The sequence below is a fragment of the Pelophylax lessonae genome (assembly GCF_965119305.1).
Source record: "Pelophylax lessonae genome assembly, chromosome: 9".
NCBI lineage: Eukaryota > Metazoa > Chordata > Amphibia > Anura > Ranidae > Pelophylax > Pelophylax lessonae.
Genome location: NC_138776.1, coordinates 254,856,109 through 254,882,843, shown reverse-complemented (window position 1 = coordinate 254,882,843; position 26,735 = coordinate 254,856,109). Strand labels below are relative to the sequence as shown.

General features: G+C 45.0%; 1 protein-coding gene across 1 annotated transcript; it reads left to right on the top strand.

Moving 5' to 3' along the window:
- Positions 1 to 9,661: 9,661 nt before the first annotated feature.
- LOC309562693 (uncharacterized protein) lies at positions 9,662 to 16,407 on the top strand. The gene is made up of 2 exons (XM_082266976.1): positions 9,662 to 9,908; positions 14,557 to 16,407. The coding sequence occupies exon 2, from the start codon at positions 14,624 to 14,626 to the stop codon at positions 16,265 to 16,267; it is 1,644 nt and encodes a 547-aa protein (XP_082123102.1). The 5' UTR covers positions 9,662 to 9,908; positions 14,557 to 14,623; the 3' UTR covers positions 16,268 to 16,407.
- The last annotated feature ends 10,328 nt before the right edge of the window (positions 16,408 to 26,735 follow it).

The window sequence follows — 26,735 nt, the reverse complement described above, 5'->3', positions numbered from 1 at the left end:
AGCAGAAGGAAACGACGAGGAGCAGAAGAAAAAGGAAAAAAATAGGATAAGACGAGGAGCAGAAGCAAAAGACGAGGAGCAGAAGCAAAAGGCAAATAGCACAGGGAGGAGGTGAGGAACAGAAACAATCAGAAGTAGAAGACAAGAAGCAGATGGCAAAGAGCAGAAAGAAGCAGAAGGAAACGATGAGGAGCAGAAGGAAAAGGCAAGAAATAGGATAAGACGAGGAGCAGAAGCAAACGACGAGGAGCGGAAGCAAAAGGCAGATAGCACAGGGAGAAGGTGAGGAACATAAAGAATCAGAAGGAGAAGACGAGAAGCAGATGGCAAAGAGCAGAAAGAAGCAGAAGAAAAAGACGAGGAGTTGAAGGAATCTGAGGGAAAAGACGAAGAGCAGAAGGAAAAGGCAAAAAATAGGATAAGACAAAGAGCAGAAGCAAAAGACGAGGAGCTAAAGGAAAAAGCAAAAAATAGGATAAGACGAGGAGCAAAAACAAACGACGTGGAGCAGAAGCAAAAGGCAAATAGCACAGGGAGGAGGTGAGGAACAGAAAGAATCAGAAGGAGAAGACGAGAAGCAGAAGGAAACGACGAGGAGCAGAAGTAAAAAGGAAAAAAATAGGATAAGACAAGGAGCAGAAGCAAAAGACGAGGAGCAGAAGCAAAAGGCAAATAGCACAGGGAGGAGGTGAGGAACAGAAACAATCAGAAGGAGAAGACGAGAAGCAGATGGCAAAGAGCAGAAAGAAGCAGAAGGAAACGATGAGGAGCAGAAGGAAAAGGCAAGAAATAGGATAAGACGAGGAGCAGAAGCAAACGACGAGGAGCGGAAGCAAAAGGCAGATAGCACAGGGAGAAGGTGAGGAACAGAAAGAATCAGAAGAAGAAGACGAGAAGCAGATGGCAAAGAGCAGAAGGAAACGACGAGGAGCAGAAGGAAAAGGCAAAAAATAGGATAAGACGAGGAGCAGAAGCAAACGACGAGGAGCGGAAGCAAAAGGCAGATAGCACAGGGAGAAGGTGAGGAACAGAAAGAATCAGAAGGAGAAGACGAGAAGCAGATGGCAAAGAGCAGAAAGAAGCAGAAGAAAAAGACAAGGCTCAGAAGAAAAAGAGAGAGCAGAAGGAAACGATGAGGGGCAGAAGGAAACGACGAGGGGCAGAAGGAGCAAAAGGAAACGATGAGGAGCAGAAGGAGGAAGACACAGAGTGGAAGGAGGAGATGCGGAGCAGGAGGAGTGTAAGATTTCAGTGACATTATTTGGTTAAATTACATCACCTGGGAGAACCTGCCCTTTTGTGTGAATGGTCAGAGTTGTCATTTGGCACGAGGAAGTCATCGACACCGACTTAAGTCATGTACAGAGTTTTTTTCTTTTTTCGGCAGGCATCATGATTGACATGGATCTGCACTGCTGAAGGACGTGATTAACAACTGATGTACGTTGTGCAGACCCCACAACCACCAGGCCAGGGTTTTGGGGAAGAGGCTTTTGTCCTAATCAACATGGATTGCATCCCCCCCCCCATGTGGCCTGGTATAGGGGAGGGTGAAGGCGTACACTTCCCCCTCCCTGCTTTCCTCTTATGAATATTTAGCAGGACCCCACTTTTTTCTTGTTTTTTTTGCATGATGTTCCCCTTTAAAATCCATACTAGGCCTAGTGGCCTGGGAAAAATACTTGACTTTTTTTCTTTTTAGATTTCCAGCCCCTTTGTTTACATTCCCCAGACATAAATTCTCTTCTGACAGCTACAGTATATAGGACTGGGTGTTGGCAGAGCCACCCATAGTTTCCAATTTTGGAACTTCGAGCTGTGGGTAGCCAGCTTTAGGGTTGTGGTTACATGGAGTGTTGGGCTGCCGTGAGTCATAGGTAAAAAAATGAAAAAAAAAAAATGGAAGAGAGGGAGGGGAACAGAAGGAGGAGAGGACGAGAAGGGGAGGAGCGGGAACAGAAGGAGGAGAGGACGAGAAGGGGAGGAGCGGGAACAGAAGGAGGAGAGGACGAGAAGGGGAGGAGCGGGAACAGAAGGAGGAGAGGACGAGAAGGGGAGGAGTGGGAACAGAAGGAGGAGAGGACGAGAAGGGGGGGAGCGGGAACAGGAGGAGGAGAGGATGAGAAGGGGAGGAGCGGAAACAGAAGGAGGAGAGGACAAGAAGGGGAGGAGCAGGAACAGAAGGAGAGGACGAGAAGGGGAGGAGCGGGAACAGAAGGAGGAGAGGACGAGAAGGGGAGGAGCGGGAACAGAAGGAGGAGAGGACGAGAAGGGGAGGAGCGGGAACAGAAGGAGGAGAGAAGGTGAGGATGAGCAGGGGAGGAGCGGGAACAGAAGGAGCAGAGAAGGAGAGGATGAGAAGGGGAGGAGCGGGAACAGAAGGAGGAGAGAAGGAGAGGATGAGAAGGGGAGGAGCGGGAACAGAAGGAGGAGAGAAGGAGAGGATGAGAAGGGGAGGAGCGGGAACAGAAGGAGAGGATGAGAAGGGGAGGAGCGGGAACAGAAGGAGAGGATGAGAAGGGGAGGAGCGGGAACAGAAGTGGAGGACAAAGATCAGAAAAAAGGAGAGGCAGAAACAGAAAAAGAAGCAAAAAATGAAGAACCAGCAAAAGAAGATTGAATGAAGACATGCGGAGAAGCAGAAATTTTAACAAACTTTACAGAAGGTTAAGAGAAAAAGAAAGAAAGAGCAGCAACAGATAGCAATAAAAGGAAGGAAAAAATGTAAGGAGCAGGTGCAATAACTGCAGCAAAAAAACAATTGCAAGCATAAGAGAAAGATAAAAGAGAAAAAGAAAAAAAAAAGGCAGGAAAAATGAGTAGAAGCACAGGATGAAGAGCAGATTAAGTGGGAGAGAAGTGGAAGAAAAGAATGAGGAGCAGAAGAGGATGAGGAGGAGAAAGAAGATAAAGGAAAAAGGGATTGACAGTGAGCCAAAGGAGAAAATGAGGAGACAACACAAGAGGACAAACTCAAAAAAGCAAATCAGAGAAGAAACAGAAAAAGAGGAGCATATGGAAATCACAGAGAGAAGGATGAAGAGCTGAAAGAAAAAGCAGGAAAATAGGTCGACAAGGGATGAGGAGCGGGAAGACCTGATAACGAGCAGAAAATAAAGAGCAGCAGGAGAGTGCAAGGAAGGAGAGTAAGTGATGCAGGAGGAGAAGACCAGGAGCAGTAGGATCAGTAGGTGATGAAAAACAGGAGGAGAGTACAAGGAGCAGGAGAGGGGGAAGAGCAGAAGGAATGTACGAGGAGTGGTAGGAGAAGACCAGGAGCAGTAAGATCAGTTTCTAAAGAAGAAAAGGAGGAGAGTATGAGGAGCAGGAGTGGAGGAGGAAGAGCAGAAGGAAAGTACATTGGGTAGTAGGAGAAGACCAGGAGCAGAAAGAGCAGTAGGATAAGTTTGAGAAGAAAAACAGGAGGAGAGTACAAAGAGTAGAAGAGGAAGAGCAGAATGAAAGTATGAGGAGCAGTAGGATCAGTTTGAGAAGAGGAAAAGGGGGAAAGTAAGAAGAATAGGAGAAGAGGAAGAACAGAAGAAAAGTACGAGGAGCAGTAGATGAAGCCTAGGAGCAGAAAGAGCAGTAGAATCAGTTTGAGAAGGAGAACAAGAGGAGAGCATGAGGAGCGGGAGTGGAGTAGGAAGAGCAGAAGGAAAGTACAAGGAGCAGTAGAAAAAGACCAGGAGCAGAAAGAGCAGTCATTTGAGAAGAAAAACAGGAGGAAGGTATGAAGAGCAGGAGGAGAAGAGGAAGAGCTGAATCAAAGTACAAGGAGCAGAAGGCGAGGACAGGGAGCAAAAGGAGATGATGAGGAGAGGGAGTGGAGTAGGAAGAGCAGAAGGAAAGTACAAGGAGCAGTAGGAGAAGACCAGGAGCAGAAAGAGCAGTCGTTTGAGAAGAACAGGAGGAACGTATGAAGAGCAGGAGGAGAAGAGGAAGAGCTGAATCAAAGTACAAGGAGCAGAAGGCGAGGACAGGGAGCAAAAGGAGATGATGAGAAGCAGGAGATAGGGACCAGAAAGAGGAGAGACTAGAAAAGAAGTAGTAAACAGGAAATGGGTCCTCTCTACCTTCATTTTGTTGACTTTTGTTGGACTCTGCGATTGCATCAGGCTCTTGTTTGATTTGTATCTTTCTGAAGTTCTTACGTATCCCTGCAAGGAAACCCATCTTTGTAAAACAACAATGGACATAAAACTGTCACAGGACACACAAGCTCATGGACATCTTACGTCTACGTGCAATCAGCCTCCTAATGCTCTCCAGCTGCAACGATTCTTTGTTCTTTAGATCTGACCACTTTTTCCTCAACTGTAATTTGGTCCTTGTTACCCCGCACTTTCTCTGCAGCATGGCCACGACCAACTGTAGAATGTGGTCTTTGCGAATGTTGGGTTTGGGGTACTTGGCATGCTTGCAGTCGTAGTCTTTTGCGTCCAAAATCTTAACCATAAAAACCATCTCTTTAAAGGACATTGGCATGGCTCTGCATTTGCTATCACACGCCATTCTGAGAAATCTACCGACGGGAACAGTCAAAAGAAATCAAAGAAGTTAGATAAACGTCCCAAATGCCTTGCATGTCATGTCCTAGACTAGAATTGGGAGAATCCGATCCGTTCATAAGCATCGGAAGGGCTTGTTTCATACATCACTTTTTCTCTAGAGACAAATTTAGTGACTGATTTTAGTAAACAGAAGGCAGGATGGCATTTTCAAGATCGTCGGGGCCACCCAGGGCTTGAATAGGTGTCGATTTCTGTGAGTCAGAAGAAATTCGAGCCGTGGGGGGAGGCCTTAGTGTTGGGGTTACTGGGACGAAAGCTTTAAAGTTATAGGGTCAGTCTCAGGGTTAAAGCAAGGATTAGTGTAAGGATTAACGATTTATTACTTAGTATTGTGAACAGCCTCCATTCCTTTAGCGTGAGAGTTCCGTGTGATGGTTTGTATTGGGTACAGGGGGAGTCAGTGTTGGAATTACAAGGAAGGTTAGTGTTAGGATTAAAGAAAGGTTAATATTAGATTCCGTGTTCGGATTACAGGGGGGGGGGGGTCAGTATTAGGTGTAAAGGGAACGTTAGCATTGGGGTCAATGTTAGGATTGAACGGAGGGCTAGCATTAGACTTAGTGTTAGGATTAAACGGAGGGCTAGCATTCGAGTTAGTGTTAGGATTAATTGAGTGTTAGCATTAGATTCAGTGTTCAGAATGAATGGGTGATTAGCATTAGGGTCCTTGTAAGGATTGAAAGGAGAGTTAGCATTGGTGTCAGTGTTAAGATTGAATGGAAGACTAGAATTAGATTTAGTGTTAGGATTAAATGGAGGGCTAGCATTCTAATTAGTGTTGGGATTACAGGAAGGGTCAGTGTTAGGAATGAATGGGGGGGGGTTAGCATTAGGATCAGTGTTAGGAATGAATGGGGGGTAGAATTAGCATCAGTGTTAGGAATGAATGGGGGGTAGCATTAGCATCAGTGTTAGGAATGAATGGGGGGTAGCATTAGCATCAGTGTTAGGAATTAATGGGGGGGGGTTAGCATTAGGATCAGTGTTAGGAATTAATGGGGGGGGGGTTAGCATTAGGGTCAGTGTTAGGAATTAAGGGGGGGGGGTTAGCATTAGGGTCAATGTTAGGAATGAATGGGGTGTTAGCATTAGGGTCAGTGTTAGGATTAAAGGAGTGTTAGCATTAGATTCAGTGTTTGGATTACATTAGATTCAGTGTTCGGATTACAGGAAGGGTCAATGTTTGCTCTAAAGGAGGGTTAGCATTGGGGTCAGTGTTAGGACTGAATATATGGTTAGCATTAGGTCAGTGTTGGGATTACAGCGATGGACGGTGGTGGGGATTACAGGGATGGACGGTGGTGGGGATTACAGGGATGGACGGTGGTGGGGATTACAGGGATGGACGGTGGTGGGGATTACAGGGATGGACGGTGGTGGGGATTACAGGGATGGACTGTGGTGGGGATTACAGCGATGGACGGTGGTGGGGATTACAGCGATGGACGGTGGTGGGGATTACAGCGATGGACGGTGGTGGGGATTACAGCGATGGACGGTGGTGGGGATTACAGGGAGGGTCGTGGTGGGATTACAGGGATGGACGGTGGTGGAAATACAGGGATAGACGGTGGTGGGATTACAGTGATGGATGGTGGTGGGGATTACAGCGATGGACGGTGGTGGGGATTACAGGGAGGGTCGTGGTGGGATTACAGGGATGGACGGTGGTGGAAATACAGGGATAGACGGTGGTGGGATTACAGTGATGGACGGTGGTGGGGATTACAGCGATGGACGGTGGTGGGGATTACAGCGATGGACGGTGGTGGGGATTACAGGGAGGGTCAGTGTTGGGGTGACATGTAAGGGTAATAATGGGGGACAGGGAGAGTCAGTGTTGGGGGTGACATGTAAGGGTAATATTAGAGGGACAGGGAAGGTTAGCGTTGGGGTGACATGCAAGGGTAATATTAGGGGGACAGGGAGGGTCAGTGTTGGGGTGACATGTAAGGGTAATATTAGGGGGACAGGGAGGGTCAGTGTTGGGGTGACATGTAAGGGTAATATTAGGGGGACAGGGAGGGTCAGTGTTGGGGTGACATGTAAGGGTAATATTAGGGTGACAGGGAAGGTTAGTGTTGGGGTGACATGTAAAGGTAATATTAGGGGGACAGGGAAGGTCAGTGTTGGGGTGACATGTAAGGGTAATATTAGGGGGACAGGGAAGGTTAGTGTTGGGGTGACATGTAAGGGTAATATTAGGGGGACAGGGAAGGTCAGTGTTGGGGTGACATCTAAGGGTAATATTAGGGGGACAGGGAAGGTCATTGTTGGGGTGACATGTAAGGGTAATATTAGGGGGACAGGGAAGGTTAGTGTTGGGGTGACATGTAAGGGTAATATTAGAGAGACAGGGAAGGTTAGTGTTGGGGTGACATGTAAGGGTAATATTAGGGGGACAGGGAAGGTCAGTGTTGGGGTGACATGTAAGGTTAATATTCGGGGGACAGGGAAGGTCAGTGTTGGGGTGACATGTAAGGGTAATATTAGGGTGACAGGGAAGGTCAGTGTTGGGGTGACATGTAAGGATAATATAATTTGGACAGGGAGGGTCAGTGTTGGGGTGACATGTAAGGGTAATATTAGGGGGACAGGGAAGGTCAGTGTTGGGGTGACATGTAAGGGTAATATTGGGGGGACAGGAAAGGATTAGTGTTGGGGTGACATGTAAGGGTAATATTAGAAGGACAGGGACGGTCAGTGTTGGGGTGACATGTAAGGGTAATATTAGAGGGACAGGGAAGGTCAGTGTTTGGGTGACATGTAAGGGTAATATTAGGGGGACAGGGAGGGTCAGTGTTGGGGTGACATACGTTCCCATGCAATAAACCGAGGATGCTCACTGTGTATGGAGCGCCCCCCTGCAGGCTTTGTGTAGAAGTGCACCCAAAATTAAACTAAAAAAATCTATCCATGGAACACCTGTGCATGTAACACGACGCTTTCTGAGCTGCGGACAGAAGAGGCCATAGTGGAAATTTTTCCAGCGTCACCGATGCTTTCCAGCTCCTCATCAATCAGAAGTCAACACATGCAGTCTCCATGTCAGGTGGACTTTTCTCTGCACAGACTCCCTGCATTACCTCCATTACTCCTCACCCCCAATAATATTGACCACATCTGATATCACTTACCCCCTTTATGTAGTGGGCCAGCAGTGACCACAGAGGGATGAGAGTGCTGCTGTACACCGAGCTTCAGACAAACATGAGAGATCACATTGCATCCCAGAAAAGAAAAGGTAAAATATGGAATCCAGAGTTTGTGCAGGAAAAGCATTTACTCACACCTCCCTCTAGTGGTGCCCCTATAGAGCTACAACTTACTTCAAACACCCCTGGGGAGTCTGGAGCCCCCTAGAGGACAGATTTATAACACTGGAACAGAGGATTGGGGTCTTCTTTATAGGAGGCAGCTTCCAAGGTACGACGGGCGGGGGTCACACAGGGGCAAGGATTAAACAAAAAAAAATGTAAGAGTGATGTCATGTGACTTTCCCAGAATCTTCCTCACCTCTCCGGTCTGGTCTGTTGAGACGACTGGATGCAGATTTATCTAGCAGCCATGTTAACTGAGGGCACAGTAAATTCTTTATAATAATATTATAGAAATATTATAATAATGCTGTGATACAAAAAAGAAAACAAATTATAAATGAGTCAGAAAAAATATTAATAATGCAAAAAAAAATAATGAGTTTATTGCTCTAGTGAATGCTCAAACAATTCTGCAAAAAAAAGAAGAAAAAGATTAAAAAAGTATGTTAAGTATAATTTGTAACTATTTTGTTATAACAAGATTATTAATATTATTATTATTATTAATAATATTATTATGTTATTATTGATATGTTTTTATTATTGTTGTTATTTTTATTTATTTATTTATTTTTTAAATAATACATTTTATTTTTATATTTTTTTATATTTTATTTTTTATTATTATTGTTGTTGTTACTTTAATTATTGTTGTTTTTTTATGAATTCATATTTTTATCATTAGTAGTATTATTGTTCTTTTATTGTAATTTTAATTATTTTATTTTTGCTGCTATTATTTTTAAGAATATTTTTAATTATTATTATTACTGTTATATTTGTATTATTATTAATATTAATGTTGTTATTTTTTAATTATTATTGTTGTTTTTATTATTATTAAATAATTTTATTAGTTATAATATTATTGTTATTATTTTTACTATTGTTATGTTTATGATTTATTATTATTATTATTGTTATAATTTTAATTATTGTTCTTATTTTCATGAATTATTATTTTTATTAGTGTTATTGTTGTTTTTATTGTCATTTGAATTATTTTATTTTTATTATTTTTAAGAATATTTTTTAATTATTATTATTATGTTTGTATTATTATTACTAGTAATGTTGTTATTTTTTTTCATTAATATTGTTGTTTTTGTTATTTTTATTATTAATAATATTAGTAGTAATATTATTGTTATTACTGTTGTTATTTTTAAGAATTATTATTATTATTGTTGTTATTATTATTATCATTTTAATTATTATTTTTATAAATTAATATTTTATTATTATTAGTATTATTGTTGTTTTTATTGTTGTCATTTTAATTATTTTATTTTTGCTGCTATTATTTTTTAGAATATTTTTTTAATTATTAATATTATTGTTTTATTTGTATTATTATTCATATTAATGTTGTTATTTGTTTTAACTATTATTATTGTTGTTTTTGTTTTTACTATTAATAATAATATTATTGTTGTTATTATTTTTACTATTGTTATTTTTTATGATTTTTTTATTATTATTATTTTTAATATTATTATTGTTGTTTTTATTATTTTCATTATTGTTTTTATTTTTATGAATTATTAGTATTATTGTTATTTTTATTGTTGTCAATTGAATTATTTTATTTTTGCTGCTATTATTTTTAATAATATTTTTTTAAATTATTATTGTTATTTTTATTAATATAAATATTTTTCATTTATTTATTGTTATTAGTATTAATATTACTATTGTTGTTTTATTTGCTTTATGTGACTTTGCAATCAGTGTAACTTTCTAGCCTATAAAATGAATGGGCTCTCTTATCCAGCATTGCGCTGCCCACAGTTCACATAGAGAGTCATCAGACATCTGCCCTATGTCAACATGGCCGAACCGCGCCGTACGTCCGGTGACGTCCCCTCCATTGTCTCGTACGAGCCGCCGCTCCGAGCGCGCATGCGCGCAGGCAGCCGAGCCATTACGCGCTGGGGTCAGTGTGTGTGTGTGAGCGGAAGCGGGAAACCGCGAGAGTGGCGGCACCGAGTGGGCACCGGGCGGACACGGTCAGGTGTGTTTTATTTGGCTGGCGGGAGTCGTGGAGGGGCCTCGGGTGGGTTCGCTGAGGTCACAGAAGCGGCCGCCGTGCCAGGCGGTTCGTCCCCGCGTATTGGAATGAAGCAGCTGCAGGTTGGAGCTTTGGCCAGCAGGTGGCGCTGTCCGCCGTGCCTCCATAGCCTTCTATTGTCCGCCGAAAGTGGCTGCAGTGCTGGCTTGTGAGCAGCAGGTGGCGCTGTGTCAATCTCTGCCATGTGATAGACCTGAGTGCCCCAGACTTCCATTGTACATTGAATTATTGTTGTCTTGATTTAAAGGGCTCTTCTCCTCGGTGGGTGGATCCCAGCCTCCTCCCTGTTTACTAAGGAAATAAAAAAGAGACAGCATTGAGGCTTTCATGTCATCCTCTTCTTTCCACATGGATTTTTTTTCCTGCATGCTAGTGGGCAGAGGACTTGAGACCTGGACAGGATCACCTTAATTCACCAAACGTTTTGCATGGGAGCTTTGACAGCTGCTAAGGATGGGACCACAGGTTCCCTTCTGTCATGTTTCCGCAAACGCTGTATGCCGACACTCCTCTGCATAAATTGGGAGCCTTTAAAAAAATCAGTGGGGGTGGGGAAGGGGCGGCACACACCGAAATTTATTTATTGGTGACGGCATGCGGCGATATCGTGCCAGTGGGTATAAATGCAGCGGGAGGAAAGAATGCGGCTGTGTTGGTGGCGTCCTTCCATGGTGGGATGAAGGGTCTATGGCTGTTATATGTGTCTGGGGAAGGGAGGAGCTGGGGGGGGCGGGGTTGGACTTATGTCTAAACCTGCTTGAGCTATCCCACCAGGAAGCTGACAGCCGATCATAGGATGAGGAGGCGTTCCCCCGTTCTGCATGTATACAAGGGGCGTGTATATCTGCAGCATGGGAAATTAGTCCGCCTCCTATGATTGGCTGTTGGCTTTGACAGCTTCCATCCACCTCTTAGCCATCCTACTCTCCTTAGAGCCACATAGGGTCACCCCCCCCGTCCTTTCCCCAGAGCCACACAGGGTCCCCCCCTGTCCTTTCCCTGGAGCCACACAGGGTTCCCCCCCTGTCTTTTCCCTGGAGCCACACAGGGTCCCCCCTGTCTTTTCCCTGGAGCCACACAGGACCCTCTTCCTTTCCTTAGAGCCACACAGGACCCCCTTTGTTTCCATAGAGCCGATTGGGTTCCCCGTCCTTAGAGCCACGCAGGGTCCCCCCCCCCTGTCCTTTCCCTGGAGCCACACAGGGTCCCCCCCCCTGTCCTTTCCCCAGAGCCACACAGGGTCCCCCCCCCTGTCCTTTCCCCAGAGCCACACAGGGTCAGAGCCACACAGGGTCCCCCCCCTGTCATTTCCCCAGAGCCACACAGGGCCCCCCCCTGTCATTTCCCCAGAGCCACACAGGGTCCCCCCCCGTCCTTTCCCTGGAGCCACACAGGGCCCCCCCCGTCCTTTCCCTGGAGCCACACAGGGTCCCCCCCCTGTCCTTTCCCTGGAGCCACACAGGACCCTCTTCCTTTCCTTAGAGCCACACGGGACCCCCTTTGTTTCCATAGAGCCGATTGGGTCCCCCGTCCTTAGAGCCACGCAGGGTCCCCCCCCCCCGTCCTTTCCCTGGAGCCACACAGGGTCCCCCCCCCCTGTCCTTTCCCCAGAGCCACACAGGGTCTCCCCCCCCCTGTCCTTTCCCCAGAGCCACACAGGGTCCCCCCCCTGTCCTTTCCCCAGAGCCTCCTTTCCCCAGAGCCACACAGGGTCCCCCCCCCTGTCCTTTCCCCAGAGCCACACAGGGTCCCCCCCCCCTGTCCTTTCCCCAGAGCCACACAGGGTCCCCCCCCCCCCCTGTCCTTTCCCCAGAGCCACACAGGGTCCCCCCCCCTGTCCTTTCCCCAGAGCCACACAGGGTCCCCCCCCCTGTCCTTTCCCCAGAGCCACACAGGGTCCCCCCCCCTGTCATTTCCCCAGAGCCACACAGGGTCCCCCCCGTCCTTTCCCTGGAGCCACACAGGGTCCCCCCCCGTCCTTTCCCTGGAGCCACACAGGACCCTCTTCCTTTCCTTAGAGCCACACGGGACCCCCTTTGTTTCCATAGAGCCGATTGGGTCCCCCGTCCTTAGAGCCATGCAGGGTCCCCCCCGTCCTTTCCCTGGAGCCACACAGGACCCTCTTCCTTTCCTTAGAGCCACACGGAACCCCCTTTGTTTCCCTAGAGCCGCTTGGGTCCCCCGTCCTTTCCGTAGAGCCACATGGGTCCCCCGTCCTTTCCTTTTTTTGTAGCATTAGGCAGTAGAGCTGCACGATTAATCGTATGAAAATCGCGATCTCGATTCACCCCCCCTGACAATCTAAACCTGACATATTCTCGATTCTTTGCATAGCTGAGGGAGCAGAGAAAACAGCTGTGGAAAACTCCCAGTAATTATAAACAAAATGATTACATTGTATCTTTCCTCCCACAAACGCCTATCAGCAGTCTCCCAGTAACTATAAACAAAAATGATTACATTGTATCTTTTCCTTCCCTCTGCCAGGGAGAAAGGAAGTTTAACCTCTTAAAGACTGGACCTTTTTATGACACTTGTTGCTTGCAAGTTTAAAATCATTTTTTTTTTTTGCTAGAAAAGTACTTAGAACCCCCAAACATTTTATATATTTTTTTAGCAGAGACCCTACAGAATAAAATGGCGATTGTTGTAATATTTTATGTCACACTGTATTTGCGCAGCAGTCTTTCAAACGCAATTAATAAACTTTAATGAATAAAAAAAAAAACGTAACAGTAAAGTTATCCCAATTTTTTTGTTACACAGAGAATCGTGAGAGAATCGTGATCTTTATTCCAAGCTAAAAAATCCTGATTCTCATTTTGGCCAGAATCGTGCAGCTCTATTAGGCAGGTGTGGTTTTTTTTTTATGCGTTATTGTGCGTTTTCAATGTGTGTATAAATTTAGGATTAGGAACGGAAAGCATCACCAGCCAATGACCACGGGTTGGTAAATTTTTTTGTTTATAGCACAAAAAATAAAAATCGCACAGGTGATCAAATACCACCAAAAGAAAATTTAATTTGTGGGGAAAAAACTACATCAATTTTATTTGGGTACAGCGTCGCACGACCGCACAATTGTCGGTTAAAGTAACGCAGTACCGAGTCGCAAAATAGGGCTTGGTCATTAAGGGGGGAAAATCTTCCTGCGTTGAAGTGGTTATGTAACACGTACAGGTCTTTTCCCTCCCCCAGCCAGTGGCAGAATGATGAGCTCAGCTCCCTCTGTCTCCCTGCTATCTTCTTCTATCAGCATGCTCCTTGTTAGGGCATAAGCACTGTAATACAAGTGACTGCCTCCTTGTGCTGCTTCTCCCTCTTCCAGCCTCAGCTCTGCTGTACATTGACACTAAGAGGCTTGCACCAGGTCCAATTCAGGTCTTTAAACTGCTTGGGATTAGAAAATACATTGAATAATATGTTGATGCAAAGCTGCATTCATTTGTGTCTGTTATTTCTGTTGGAATTTGTTTTTTTATACATTTTATTACCAAAAGTATTGGGACGCCTGCCTTTACACACACATGAACTTTATTGGCATCCCAGTCTTAGTCCGTAGGGTTCAATATTGAGTTGGCCCACCCTTTGCAGCTACAATAGCTTCAACTCTTCTGGGAAGGCTGTCCACAAGGTTTAGGAGTGTGTCTATGGGAATGTTTGACCATTCATCCAGAAGCGCATTTGTGAGGTCAGGCACTGATGTTGAACACGAAAGCCTGGATTGCAGTCTCCACTCCAAAGGTGTTCTGTCAGGTTGAGGTCAGGACTCTGTGCAGGTCAGTCAAGTTCCTCCACCCCAAACTCGCTCATCCATGTCTTTATGGACCTTGCTTTGTACACTGGTGCGCAGTCATGTTGGAACAGGAGGGGGCCATCCCCAAACTCTTCCCACAAAGTTGGGGGTATGAAATTGTCCAAAATGTCTTGGTATGCTGGCGCCTTCACTTCACTGGAACTAAGGGGCCGAACCCCTGAAAAACAACCCCGCGCCATAATCCCCCCTCCACCAAATGATTTGGACCAGTGCACAAAGCAAGGTCCATAAAGACATGGATGAGTGAGTTTGGGGTGGAGAAACTTGACTGGCCTGCACAGAGTCCTGACCTCAACTCAATTTAATACTTTTCAACGGAGACTGTGAGCCAGGACTTCTCATCCAATATCAGTGACTGACCTCACAAATGTGCTTCTGGAAGAATGGTCAAACATTCCCATAGACACACTCCTAAACCTTGTGGACAGCCTTCCCAGAAGAGTTGAAGCTGTTATAGCTGCAAAGGGTGGGCCAACTCAATATTGAACCCTACCAACTAAGACTAGGATGCCATTAAAGTTCATGTCCGTGTAAAGGCAGGTGTCCCAATACTTTTGGTAATATAGTGTATATAGAGCCTCCTCGGTGTGTCTTAGGGAATGTTCGGTTTCTCTCTGTGTTGGCCACGGTGCCCTGTTAGATTCTTTACCCAGTCCCCCCTTGCAATGCTCGGCTGTTACTGGGACTGTTGAGGTACTTCCCTGAGACACATTGGTAGGCCAGTGCTTCATATACATGATTACTGAAGATCACATTGTCTGATCTGTTTGACAGGTCGTCCTTTGTTATCATCTATCAACGGGACCCTTCTTCTCGAATGACGTTGTGACCGGTCTCCGGCATGAGTCAAGAAGGCACTCTGTCAGCATCCCTCGACAACAGCATACAGAACGGCGAGCATGCCCAGACTCACCCTGCCTACCGTGCAATCGTTGGCCTACGGGAAGAGACAGTTATTATTCACCCTCGATCTCCAGTGAGCACCACCCTCGAGGAAGAGACTGTTACTGTCCAGCCCCCCTCCCCTGAAATCACCACCCTAGAGGAGCAGACTGTCATCATTCATCCAGAATCCCCCGAAAGCAGTGACTCGGAGCAGGAGACAGTCATTGTTAACCCAGAATCCCCCAACAGCACTGATCGCGTTGAAGTTGAGGGAGATGATCATCCAGAATCACCCACCAGTACTGGCCCAGATAAAGAGAACATTGATGTGAACTCAAAATCTCCCACAAGCAGCGGTCCAAATGAAGCGGCAGGTGATGGTGACGATCACCCGGCATCACCTGCTAGCGCCGTCCTCGAAGAGGGGACTGTTATCATAAATCCAGAATCCCCACCCAGCTCTGGCCCCGAGGAAGAGACCTCTGAGGTTAGCGCCAAACCCCAGGACCTCCCCATCAACCTCTCTGTAAGAGCAAGCAGAAGCCGTACGAATGCTGAGAACGGCGGGAAGTCGGCCAGCGAAGCCACGCTGCACGTCTGCTCCGAATGCAAAAAATGCTTCACCTCCCGTGCCGGGCTTCTCATTCACCGAAAGATCCACAAGGAGAAGTTCCTGATGATCTGCTCCGAGTGTGGAAAGTGCTTCCGCGGCAAGGCCAAGTTTATTGAGCACCAGCAACTTCACTCGGGCGAGAAAGCCTTCAAGTGCTCCGACTGCAGCAAGGCGTTCACCAAGAAGTCGTACCTGGTTGCCCACCAACGGACGCACTCCAATGAAAAGACCTATGCCTGCCCCAATTGCGGCAAGACCTTTGGCAGCGCCACCTCCCTCAGTCACCACAAGCGGAGCCACAAAGAACAGTTCCTCTGCAGCGATTGCGGGAAACGGTTCCCAAGTAGCCAGCGACTTCTTGCTCACCAGAAGACCCACCTAGGAGTAAAGCCGTTTGGGTGCCAGGAGTGTGGAAAGCGATTTAGCAGCAAGCAGTACCTCTACATCCACCAGCGGATGCATGCGGTGGAGACTCCGTTTTGCTGCTCGGAGTGTGGCGTCAGCTTCCCCACGGGCGAGACCCTGGCAGCTCACCAGAAGGAGCACAGCGAGGAGAAGCAGTATTTCTGCGACGAGTGCGGAAAGGGCTTCACCACCAAACAGTACTACATTGTCCACCAAAGGAACCACACCGGCGAGAAGCCTTTTTCCTGCACCGAGTGCGGCAAATGCTTCATTAGCAACAAGAACCTCAAATCGCACAAGCGAGTCCACACGGGCGAGAAGCCCTACTCCTGCTCAGACTGCGGCAAAAGCTTCAGCAGCTACAGGAACCTCACTAAACACCAGCGGATCCACACTGGGGAGAAGCCATATTCCTGCCCACAGTGCGGCAAGTGCTTCATTAGTAATCACAACCGCGTCCGACACCAGAAAATTCACACGGGCGAAAAGCCCTTTCTGTGCGCAGTGTGCGGGAAGTGTTTCAACCAGAGGTCCAACCTGATTACACATCAAAAGGTCCACGCGAAGGAGCAGCTGTATTGACTTGACGACACTGGGGCTATGAGATTTCTTACAAAGGTTCAGACAAACCCCAGGGAACCCTGACCCAAAGACACCTGGAACAAAAAAAAAAATGGCAGCTGTCATCCAAGTGTGTGTGGTTTTGTTTTAACCTGTTATTGGTGGGGCTTGTGGCTACCTGGATTCTTAAAGCTCTTGTTAGAGCTTAGATTGGACTCATACGTTTTCCATCAGCTCCTCCTGATGGGTGGTTTATTGTATATTTTAAAGGGGATTTCTGAGAAAACAACCCTCTGCCGAATTATTTGACCCCTTGTTTTGATGCAGTTAGTTTTCCACGACCGGCTAAAATTTGCCCCACCAAGAAATCACAATACCTTATTTCTCCCCATCCAGCAACCGTTGACTTGGCAACCTACTATGCCCTTGACAAGTAATCTTAACACAACCCTTGGGGAAGTCACCCACTAAAAACTTTCCCCCATTGATCAGATATCAAAAAAAATGTCCTCCTAAGCTTTGAGTGGCAGTTCAAAGGCTGGATAGAGTAGGAAATCGGTGCTTCAGAATAAACTACAGTCGGAAATCTAATTTTCGGACTTTTTTCTGTTCTCAGTGGACGCTCAGGTTCCCTTTTAAGCTGTCCAGCCTTCACTTGGACTTACTGCCCTCTGAAAGAGTCCAAATTATTCTGCAGAGGGTTTTTTTTAATTATAGAGATCCCCTTTAAATATTTCACAGGGTCTTGCTGTTTTATGCTGTTGAAGAGGATCATCCTAAAGCATGACATATAATGTACAGGTAACACCCCTTTATCCATTCACCCCTATACTTTTCCCAGATGTATCCTGTTTTTCCAGAATTCTCTTGTAGGATATTCTTGGTCCTGAGGTCAGAGGACCTCAAGTAATCTTCAGACGAGGCTTTTGTCACATGATTGACCGCCACGGCTAGCAGCTGTATGGAGTTAGCTCTGCGTGTCATTGAATATGTCGTAGAACCCAATGGGTCAATCCACCCAAGGCCGATGGTTCAGTTAGTAAGGAGTAGGTTCTGCTGTAGTTATGGGTGGATGGGCTTGAGCTGAACCGGTCACCACTTGGTTCCTGCTCTTGGCTGTGCCCACTGCTGTTTAGACTAACTGCCTCTGCAGTGCTGGGTGTTCTGAACAAACAATAGGAACAGAGGGCACAAGCACCTATTGCATTACCTGCATCAATTTATTGAAAGATAAATTGAGTTTGCCTCTGAAGAAAGGGAATGTGCCCCCTGAAACACGTCAGCTGGTGTCACCTACTTGAACCTGAATAGTTCTACTGATGGGCTTACTTTTGGTTGCTGGGTATTTATACTACACTGTCATTCACAATGGGTTTGGAAGTATTTTTTTATCTTACCAATTAATGATATTTATGAATGATATATCAGCTGACTTGTTTCAGGGGGCACGCCCCTTTCTTCAGAGTAGAACTCAATTTAACTTTTAATAAATTGCTGGAGGTAATGCAATATATGACATCAGCTGACGTGTTTCGGGGGGCACATCCCTTTCTTCAGAGTAGAACTCAATTCATCTTAATAAATTGCTGGAGGTAATGCAATAGGTGTTTGCACCCTCTGTTCTTATTATTTGTACAGTTACGAGATTACCCGATCTTTAGAGGGCTGCAACGCCTAGAACATCCAGTCTGAGTTGCACAGTACCATGGCCAACCTCTCTGAGAGTTCTTAGCGCTATGGTGTTAAGTTTCCATTTTCTTTAAGCTGAGACTTTTGAACCTGTGTTTCCGGCTCTGACCACCTACCTGCTGCTATTGGCTCAGTATATATTTCACACTATGGAGAAGTGTATCCAGTATCTATTTCACACTACAGAGTAAAGATCACAAAATAGCTCCTCAGTCCTACAAGGTGGTCCCAGGATTGGAATAAGCCGCTTCCCGGTTTGGAGGCGTTTGATGATGTCATGTAAGTCTGCTCCGCCCATTACATGTTTTGTCACATATGACATCTTGCAGGGAGTGTCTATTAATCCCTGGGCTCCCAACAACATTGGTGCTCCTGATACATTGGGTTTTGGTGCAACAACTCTTTAAAACAATAGGTATTTATGCCCTCCGTACATTTTGCTTGTACAGTTACGATATTCCCCAATTTTTAGAGGGCTGCAATGCCTAGAACTTCTAGTCTGGGTGGCACAGTACCATAGTCAACCCCTCTGAGAGTTCTTAGCATTACGGTGTCAGGTTTCCATTTTTTTTTTTTTTAAGCTGTGAGTTCTGAACCTGTGCTCCCAGCCCTGACCACCTTACACGGAGTTCTACCTGCTGCTGTTGGCTCAGTCTATATTTCACACTATGGAGAATATAATGAGCCCAATGGCAGCAGATAGAACTCTTTGTAAGGTGGACGAAGCTGGGAATACAGGTTTAGAGCTCTAAGCACCGAGCCCACCAAGGGATTTAGGTGTCCATTAATAAGGGAAAACAGTGCTGCGCTCCTTACAAAATGATGAATATACAGTAAATAAAAAGTCCCAAATAATAAAGGGACAGTCCACCATGACAGGTAAAAAAGTGATATGGATCTTCAGACCCCAAAAAGATGTGTCCTTGCACTCTAAAAGGTGACCCCACAGCGGTCCTCCAAGTATCAGATGGGTACACTTACCAGATTAAATTGACCCTCTGATAAAGAGAAGTCAATATATCCTTGCAGAACATAAGTGTTTATTAACCCACGACTCCAAATTATTGTAAAAAAAAAGGAAAGCATACTCCATATCAAAAAAAACATTTCAGAAGATTTTTATTAAAATTGCCAAAATACCAAGATCACAAAATAGCTCCTCAGTCCTAGGCGATCCCGGGATTAGAATGCGCCACTTCCTGGTTCGAATGCATGTGATGACGACACGTACGTCGGCTCCGTCCATTACGTGTTTCGTCACATATGACGTCTTTCGGGGAGTGTCCATTAATCCCTGGGCTCCCAACACCATTGGTGCTCCCGAAACATTGTTTTTTGGTGGAACCATCCTTTTTAAACTTATTGATTATTAAATTATGAATAAAAATGATGGTCAGTCTACAGCAATCAGAACCAAGCATCTTCCCCTTTCCTTCCTCTTGATCCAACATCTTGGCAAGGTGACCCAAAGTCCTCCTGTGAAAGTACAACATTGCCTTCTTAAAACAAACTGTGTTTACATATCCCAGTACAGAAAAGTGCACATGCAGGGGGGGGGGGGGGGTTATTCCCTTTAAAGATGGTGGGCGGAGCCACGGAAATGGTCAACTGTGCATCCAGAACCGCTGGCCTCAGAAGAGAGAGGTCCAACTTTCGCATCCCTCTTTCCAGCTCGTTGGCTCTCATTAGGGAGGGACATGGACAACTGCGGCTTGTTGGAGTAACCAGACAATGTAACCAATCAGGTCATGGATGGAGAGCCATCACTTTCCTTTTTTTCCTCTTGTTTTCCATAATAAATTCAATTTTATACTGTGGAATCAGCAGAGGGCAACAAAAAAAACTGATCATGTTAAAATAAAATCTTAATGCCTGTACTGGCAGTGAGAGATATGACTTTTATACAACTGCTGTGCAGCCTGCGCTATACAAGCCGCCATCTTGGGCTAGGTGGAGGCAGAAAACTGACAGCTGGCAACGTTCTGTGAAGTTACTAGGCAGGAAGTTTGCTGTGTGTAGTAAATAATGTTCCTCAACCACCCCACCATATATCTAATCATGTCCTGAGACTTATAGTGTTGTTCCATTTACCTTTTTTATTTAGTTTTTTATGATTCACCTTCTAATTTATGATGATCTGCACTCTCCCCCCCTCTTAGATATTTGGTCTCTGTTTTAACTTGAAGGTGTCCGCCAGTCTCTGCCATAGAGCCTGACATTACCTGCTTTCGCTGATCATTTTATTAGCGTGTTTTTATGAAAAATGTGCACACTGTCACTTTGTGGCAGCCGGAAGAGGTAGAGACCGAAAGGATGGATCACTTTCAGTTAATCCCTAAGGAGAACCTCGATTGAAAGTCAAAAGTAAGAGGGCACATGAAGTCTAATAGCTGTTGCCCTGTCAGCTCCTGACCTTGCACAGTCTTCAAGCTCCTGAGTGTGCATAACAGCAGACAACAGAGTCCTATATGAACTGGAAAAGGTGAGAGACAACCTTCGCCATGAGCCAAAGCTCCAGATACCGGATGCTCAGTGCGTGATTAGCGATAACCTCCAACACTTTACATTCCTTAGAAAAGAGACAGCACCCTGGCGAATCACCAAAAATGGTCATCCTTTATTACAAAATGGTGAAATACAGCCGAGTAGAAAGGCAATGCGGCCGAAACGCGTTGACTTTCTACTCGGCTGTACTTCACCATTTTGTAATAAAGGCTAACCATCTTTGCTGACTTACCAGGGTGCCGGCTTTTTCTCTATCGTTCATTGATGGACGCAGTCCTCTAATGCATATCAGTAGGGCTATACTGCCACCTACAGGAGTAGGACACTAGGCAGAAAAAACGTTCTGGTTACGCCTAGGGGCAGTCCCAGAGGGTACACCCTCTCTCTTCCTGCATAGGATGTCAGTTTTAATCTGCCTAGTCAGGAGTGAGGACCTCGTTCCTTGCTGGGATCTCTGGTAGGGATTGGTACTCCTGTAGGGGGCAGTATAACCCTACTGATATGCATCAGAGGACTGCATCCATCAATGAACCTAAGAGAAAAGGGGACAGCGTCTGACTCTAAAAAGTGTTACTAAACCCACAACAGTAAAAACCAGTCTGCTTGTTCTACTCACTGTGGAACCTAAGGGGTTATGTAAAAAGGCTGTTTGATCCTGTCTTCTCTGATCCTCGCCTTATTCCACTGCCCCCAATCTATCTCCTGACAGTACATAGCCTTTGGAGTCACTCTGCACATGCTCAGTTTGGTGTGTGTTGCTAGAGAGATTCTTTTTTTCTTGCATGTGATCAGCACAGGGCCAATCAACACTGTCCAGATAGAGGGTCAGGGGTCCTGTAGCCTCATATGACAGTCAGAAGAGAATGAAAACTCCTCCTACAAGCTTTAACTAGACACTGATGGCAGTCACAAGACTGCTATATACTGCTGATTACAAAAGGTATTAAGCAATTGATATTTACTAAAACATTTCTGTGTACTGTGGGAGGCCAGATACAGGGAATGCAGGGTCCTGGGTTTAGTAACACTTCAAGTTTTAATGTTAGGTGAAGGAAGTAAAGCTGAAAAACACATCAGAACTAAAATGTAAAGCTGAACTCCCCCCAAAAACCATGTTCAATGCGTGCGCTGTAAAAATAAATCCCCATGTGTATAGGGTGCAGCGTCATGTACAACCCTGACTTTCACTACTGTACAGCTCAGTCAAAGCCGAATGTCCTATACTATGAGTTGCCGTTTAGCTTAGCTGAATCACAGGATCTTACCCTGCCTCTGACATGAGAGCCGTCTTACATTGTTTACATTCCAGACGTCTCTCCTGTCAGTTTTGCCGCGGGAGGCCAGTGGCGATCGAGCCCGCTCCTCCCGTGGTCTGCCTCCTGCTGTGTCTAATCACAGCGGGAGGGCAACTCCGGCAGCGCGTGCGTGCCGCCAAAACCATATGCACATAATCACGTAGATCTACTTGATTATGCTCAGCCGAGCCTCCCTGCCGCAGTAAATCTGTGTGGGGCGGTTGGCAAGTGGTTAAGAATGCAAGATGTTTACTGAATGAAGGATCAGGACACATTGTGACCTGAGCACTCCAGCCAGAACTGTAACTCAGTCCCGGACATTCGCGTTGACTACCCTGTACGTGGGTAAGAGTCAGAGTTGTACATAACACTGGAGCCTAGACATATATGGGACACACTTTATAAGTGTGGATTTATTTTTCCAGCGCGCATGGCCGGTATTTAGCATTAGGACTAAAAATTACAATTTTTTAATCGGTCCTGTCGTAACTAGGTTTCTTTCACCTCTATTAAACAATGCCTCTAAGCGAAGCAAAATTAATTTATCATGGTTTGTTTTAACTGGAGTTACACAAAACTTTTCCCGTTCAAAACATTTGTAAAGTACATGTACGTACCTTTGTAATTTTACCCCTTTTTCCCCCCACGTACAGAGTCTGGAGTCCTTGTACCACTGCCCGGCCCCCCACCACTACCACCACCTTTTCTATGGACTACTAGTTGGTGCCTCGGCTTTGGTGATTCTTCCACACTTGCAATGCCTTTTAAGCATCTCCCCCTTCTGTCTAAGTTGAAACTCCTTATGTGATGATTTTTAACATTTTCTGATTCCAGTGTTGTGTGAGTAAGACCTGAGATAGAAAACAAAAGTCTTTAGACTTTCTTCCAGAGGCTGCTGTGAGCTGCACCATGCTTAATCCTAGGTTACCAGTTGGTTTGTGTGTTGGCCATCAGCCTCTGTTGCAAGACCACCCAGGGGCACCAGTAAGGTTTCTGTTTTGAAACCCTAGGAAGTTTATGTCTAAGGCAGGGTTCCTCAAACTACGGCCCTCCAGCTGTTGTGGAACTACACATCCCATGATGAGGCATTGTAAAACTCTGACATTTACAGACATGGCTAGGCATGATGGGAATTGTTCCTGAACAACTGGAGGGCCATAGTTTGAAGACCCCTGGTCTAAGGAATGGATTTGCTACATTATTATAGTCATTACCACCTGGAACAGATGGAAGGGGGGTATTCAGAGAACACCCGCATGCATAAATTTTTTTTTCTTCATAACATGGACCCAAGTTTTGATGTTCTACGTTGCTAGGACGGTACTGACTGATCAAGAAGTTATCTCTGTGAAATAATGAAAAATGCCGATGTGCTTGATTTGAAAAAATAAAAAAAAAAACAAGGAAAATGTTTTTGCTCAATTAAATTGTAAGAAAACTACTATTTGTGATCTCTGGTTGAGTTTTTCTTTCCAGTCATTTAGTTCATTCTTGACAGATCACCCTACTTACAGAATCCAATGTCTAGTACACAAAATCAGAAAATTGGATGAAAAATACCGCTTTTGGAGTGATTGTACGATAATCTGATTGTTAGTACACAGCTTTTGAGAGCCGATCGTGACAGTTCATCCGATATTATCCGAAGGGACAAACATGAAAAAAATGTTCTCGTACAATACCAGATCGGATGATTTTCGTTGAATCGGTACAGTATTCGTCCGAAAAAAGATCACGCGTATTCGGAAACAAAATAATACATTCTGTCGTACGAAAATTTTGGTAAGTTTAGTGACCTCTTCATTTTTGATAGACCAGCATGCAAAAAAAAAAATTGGACAATCATTGGTCTGATATTCTCATCGTGTGTACGAGGCTTTAGTCTTGGACCATGGGTTTGGTAGCTACCACCAGTCTGTCTGTACACTGGCAAACAAAGCTATAAGGAGAGCCCGAGCATACCCTCTACCACTCCCAGCAAGCTTAATTTTTTTGAGGAGGACAACTTATAACAAAAGAAATCACCTCCTGCACATGATAGTCTGGTACCAGTTCTTCATGCACATCTGCTTCTCAGCACGGATCAGAGACACAGCACACCTTGTTGCCCACTTAGGCCTGGGGAAGCCCTGGTAGCACACTATGAAAACAAAAAAAAGAGGGTGCACCAACCCAATGCATCATCCCATGCACCATTTATTGATAATCCACAAATTAATATACTCACAAACCATATGATAGCATATCAAAGTAAGCATCAGCTTCAAGGTTGCTCAGTCCACTCAGCTTACTCTGGAACTCTGAAGGACACTACCAAGATCCTAGCTGTCTTATGCATTTTGAGGGCCGTGCCCTCTTCCTCATAGCCAAAGAAGAGGGTACTACCCTTGAAACATGTAAACCATTTAGGATGCTGGTGGTGTCCTTAGGAGTTCCGGATTACGCTGAGTGGATTGAGCAACCTTGAAGATGACGCTTACTTTTGATATGCTGTCTATTATGGTTTGTGAGTTTATTCATTTGTTGTTTATAAATGGTGCGTGGGATAATGCACTAGATTGGTGCACCCTCTTTTGTTTGTGTTTTAGTAGTGTTACTGGGCTTCCCTAGTCCTAAGAGGGCAGCAAGGCATGGTGTGTCTCTGATCCGTGCTGAGACGTAGAAGAACTGGTACCAGACTATCACACTCATGCGCAGATGGTCGTATGTTTTGTTAGAAGTTGTCCTTCCACCTGAGGCCACCAGAAAAAGAAAAAAAGGGCTTACTGGGAGTGGTAGGAGTAATACTAGGGCCCTCCTCAAAAGTTCCAGAGGAAAGTTCCTCATCTGGATTTGAGGACCACACACAGGAGGAGACCCAATCAGCTGATATATCTCCCAAGCTTAAAGAGGAGGACCAGCCAGTCAGGGAGGTGGCAGATAAGTGGCGCTTCCACTTTTGGGTGGAGCTCAAAAAAAAGCTTTAAAGTATATCTAAACCCAATGAAAAAAAAGGATTACATTGCAGCTTACCTTTCCTTAAATGTGGTGATTGAACTGGTCGTTGCACGGTTCCAGAAAAGGAGACATTTTAAGGGTTTACTGTCCTCAAGGCAAGAGATTTTGAAGATTCTCAACAGGTTCTTTTAAAGTAATAAAATTCAGTATGGAATATGACAGGTAAGTTGATCGTGTTCAGCCTGCTGGTCTTTGTAGACAGAATGCCTGCTGATCCCTACTTTCCCCTCACGTATCAACGCTAGCTGCATTTTGTAGGATACCTGGACAACCTTCTCAGAAAAAGAAACACTGACAGCAAAGGAGAAGCACTTACGAGAATATACATCTTCTGTCATAAATAGCCAACCCGTTTAGTCCTACTTTAATAGCTATTTAAAGAAGAAAAAAACAGCTTAGTTTTAATGACCTTAAGTTAAAAGCCTAACTACAACCAAACTTTCTGGTCCATTGATGGGCACAAGAAGTCTTAAATCTTTGGGTTATGCTTATGCAGTTGCCTACAGGAGGATTTGACCCTGGCAAACAAAATAAAACTAGGCCAGCTCAAGATTACCCCTCCTACCAACACCATGCCTTAGTTATTTACTAGCTTCTTAGAAGGATGGCCATCTTTTCATCAGCACATATTTTGCTAGCACTTTTTTTTTTTAATAATCAAGACCCTTGGGCAACAATGCTGGAGGCTTCCCCTCAGTGTGGCTATCCAGCATGTTTATCCTCAGCCTGGCTTCTGGACTGTATCTCTTCCAGACACTGCTGGGCTGGACAGTGCAAAGCTAGCCTAAAAGAGACCTTTGGGCACGAGCACTGGGTTCTTCATGAGGCATTATTCACCGTGGATCTCTTTTGCCAGCGTAAACGAGACCTTCAAAAGCTGCAGCCATCTAAAGGATTCCTACATTATATACTTTCGGGAGAGTTGAATGCTGGGTCCTCTGCCACATGCTGTGGTTCCTTGTGCTGACCTCTACATCACTACTATGTCCTGTAAGAAAAGGATCAACAGGCAAAACCAGAGTGCAGTTGGGGATCAGGCTTCCAACACATTCAGAAATTTGTACGCTCTCCATAAGAGAGCGATGGTACATGGAACCAGTAATGGCACATGTAACAAAAATCTATTTTGTTGCAAGGGGTGCTTGACATTTTTCATTTGAGCTCGAAGCGACTCTGTGCTATGTGGGTATATGGAGGCTACAGTTGCTTTCACTTCCTTCTGAAATGATAGGTACCTGGATGTCATTCTAATCCAATTTTTTGTTACTTTCTAAAATAAAATTTCAGCTATAGATGGAGAGATGGTGGTGTTGAATCACATAATAGTTACATATCTCTTCATGACTCTAGTGCTGGCTGCGTAACACATAAAGTATATATGGCGACAAAGAGGGTGGGCTTTGATGCCCAGCAACTGCACATATGTGCCCACAACAGCCAGAGTTTGTGTGCAGAGGATGCACTCATGGTCCCCTCCCAACACACTAACCAAGCTGTTACCGACCGCTCTCGGTCACAGCTTATGATAGACAGCCATCGGGAAAGCTCCCGATCATGTGACTGCTGTGAGAACTAATCACAGCGGTGACATGGTGCAGAAGCCAGTGTTAAGGGGTTAAATAAAACATCTATCAGGGATGGTGGAAATCCCTTATAATGATCACAGTAGGTGCTTTCAGCTCCATGCAAAACAGCTTGTCTTGCTAACACAACTGAACATGAGCGAATACCTTAAATTCCATCTTTCTCTTCCACCATGCAACAAGTGTACGTGCCCTTTACAGTCCCCTTGTGAATGTAGAAAAAACACATCTCAGGGCATCATAAACTTCCAAGTGGGACATTTCTTAGTCAAATCTTTTTAAAATGACATCCTGTTGAAGAATGGAACAATTTTTTATTTGAACTTTTAGCACAACTTTCATTGATTGAGAATCTTAATGATATAATCCTTCAGTTTACAGTGGAGTTGTGTGAGGGTGTTAAAGGTCCCCATTAAGTAC

What these genes read in the sequence shown, in the direction of transcription:
- LOC309562693 (XM_082266976.1), top strand. Translation starts at nt 14,624, where the DNA reads ATGAGTCAAGAAGGCACTCTGTCAGCATCCCTCGACAACAGCATACAG.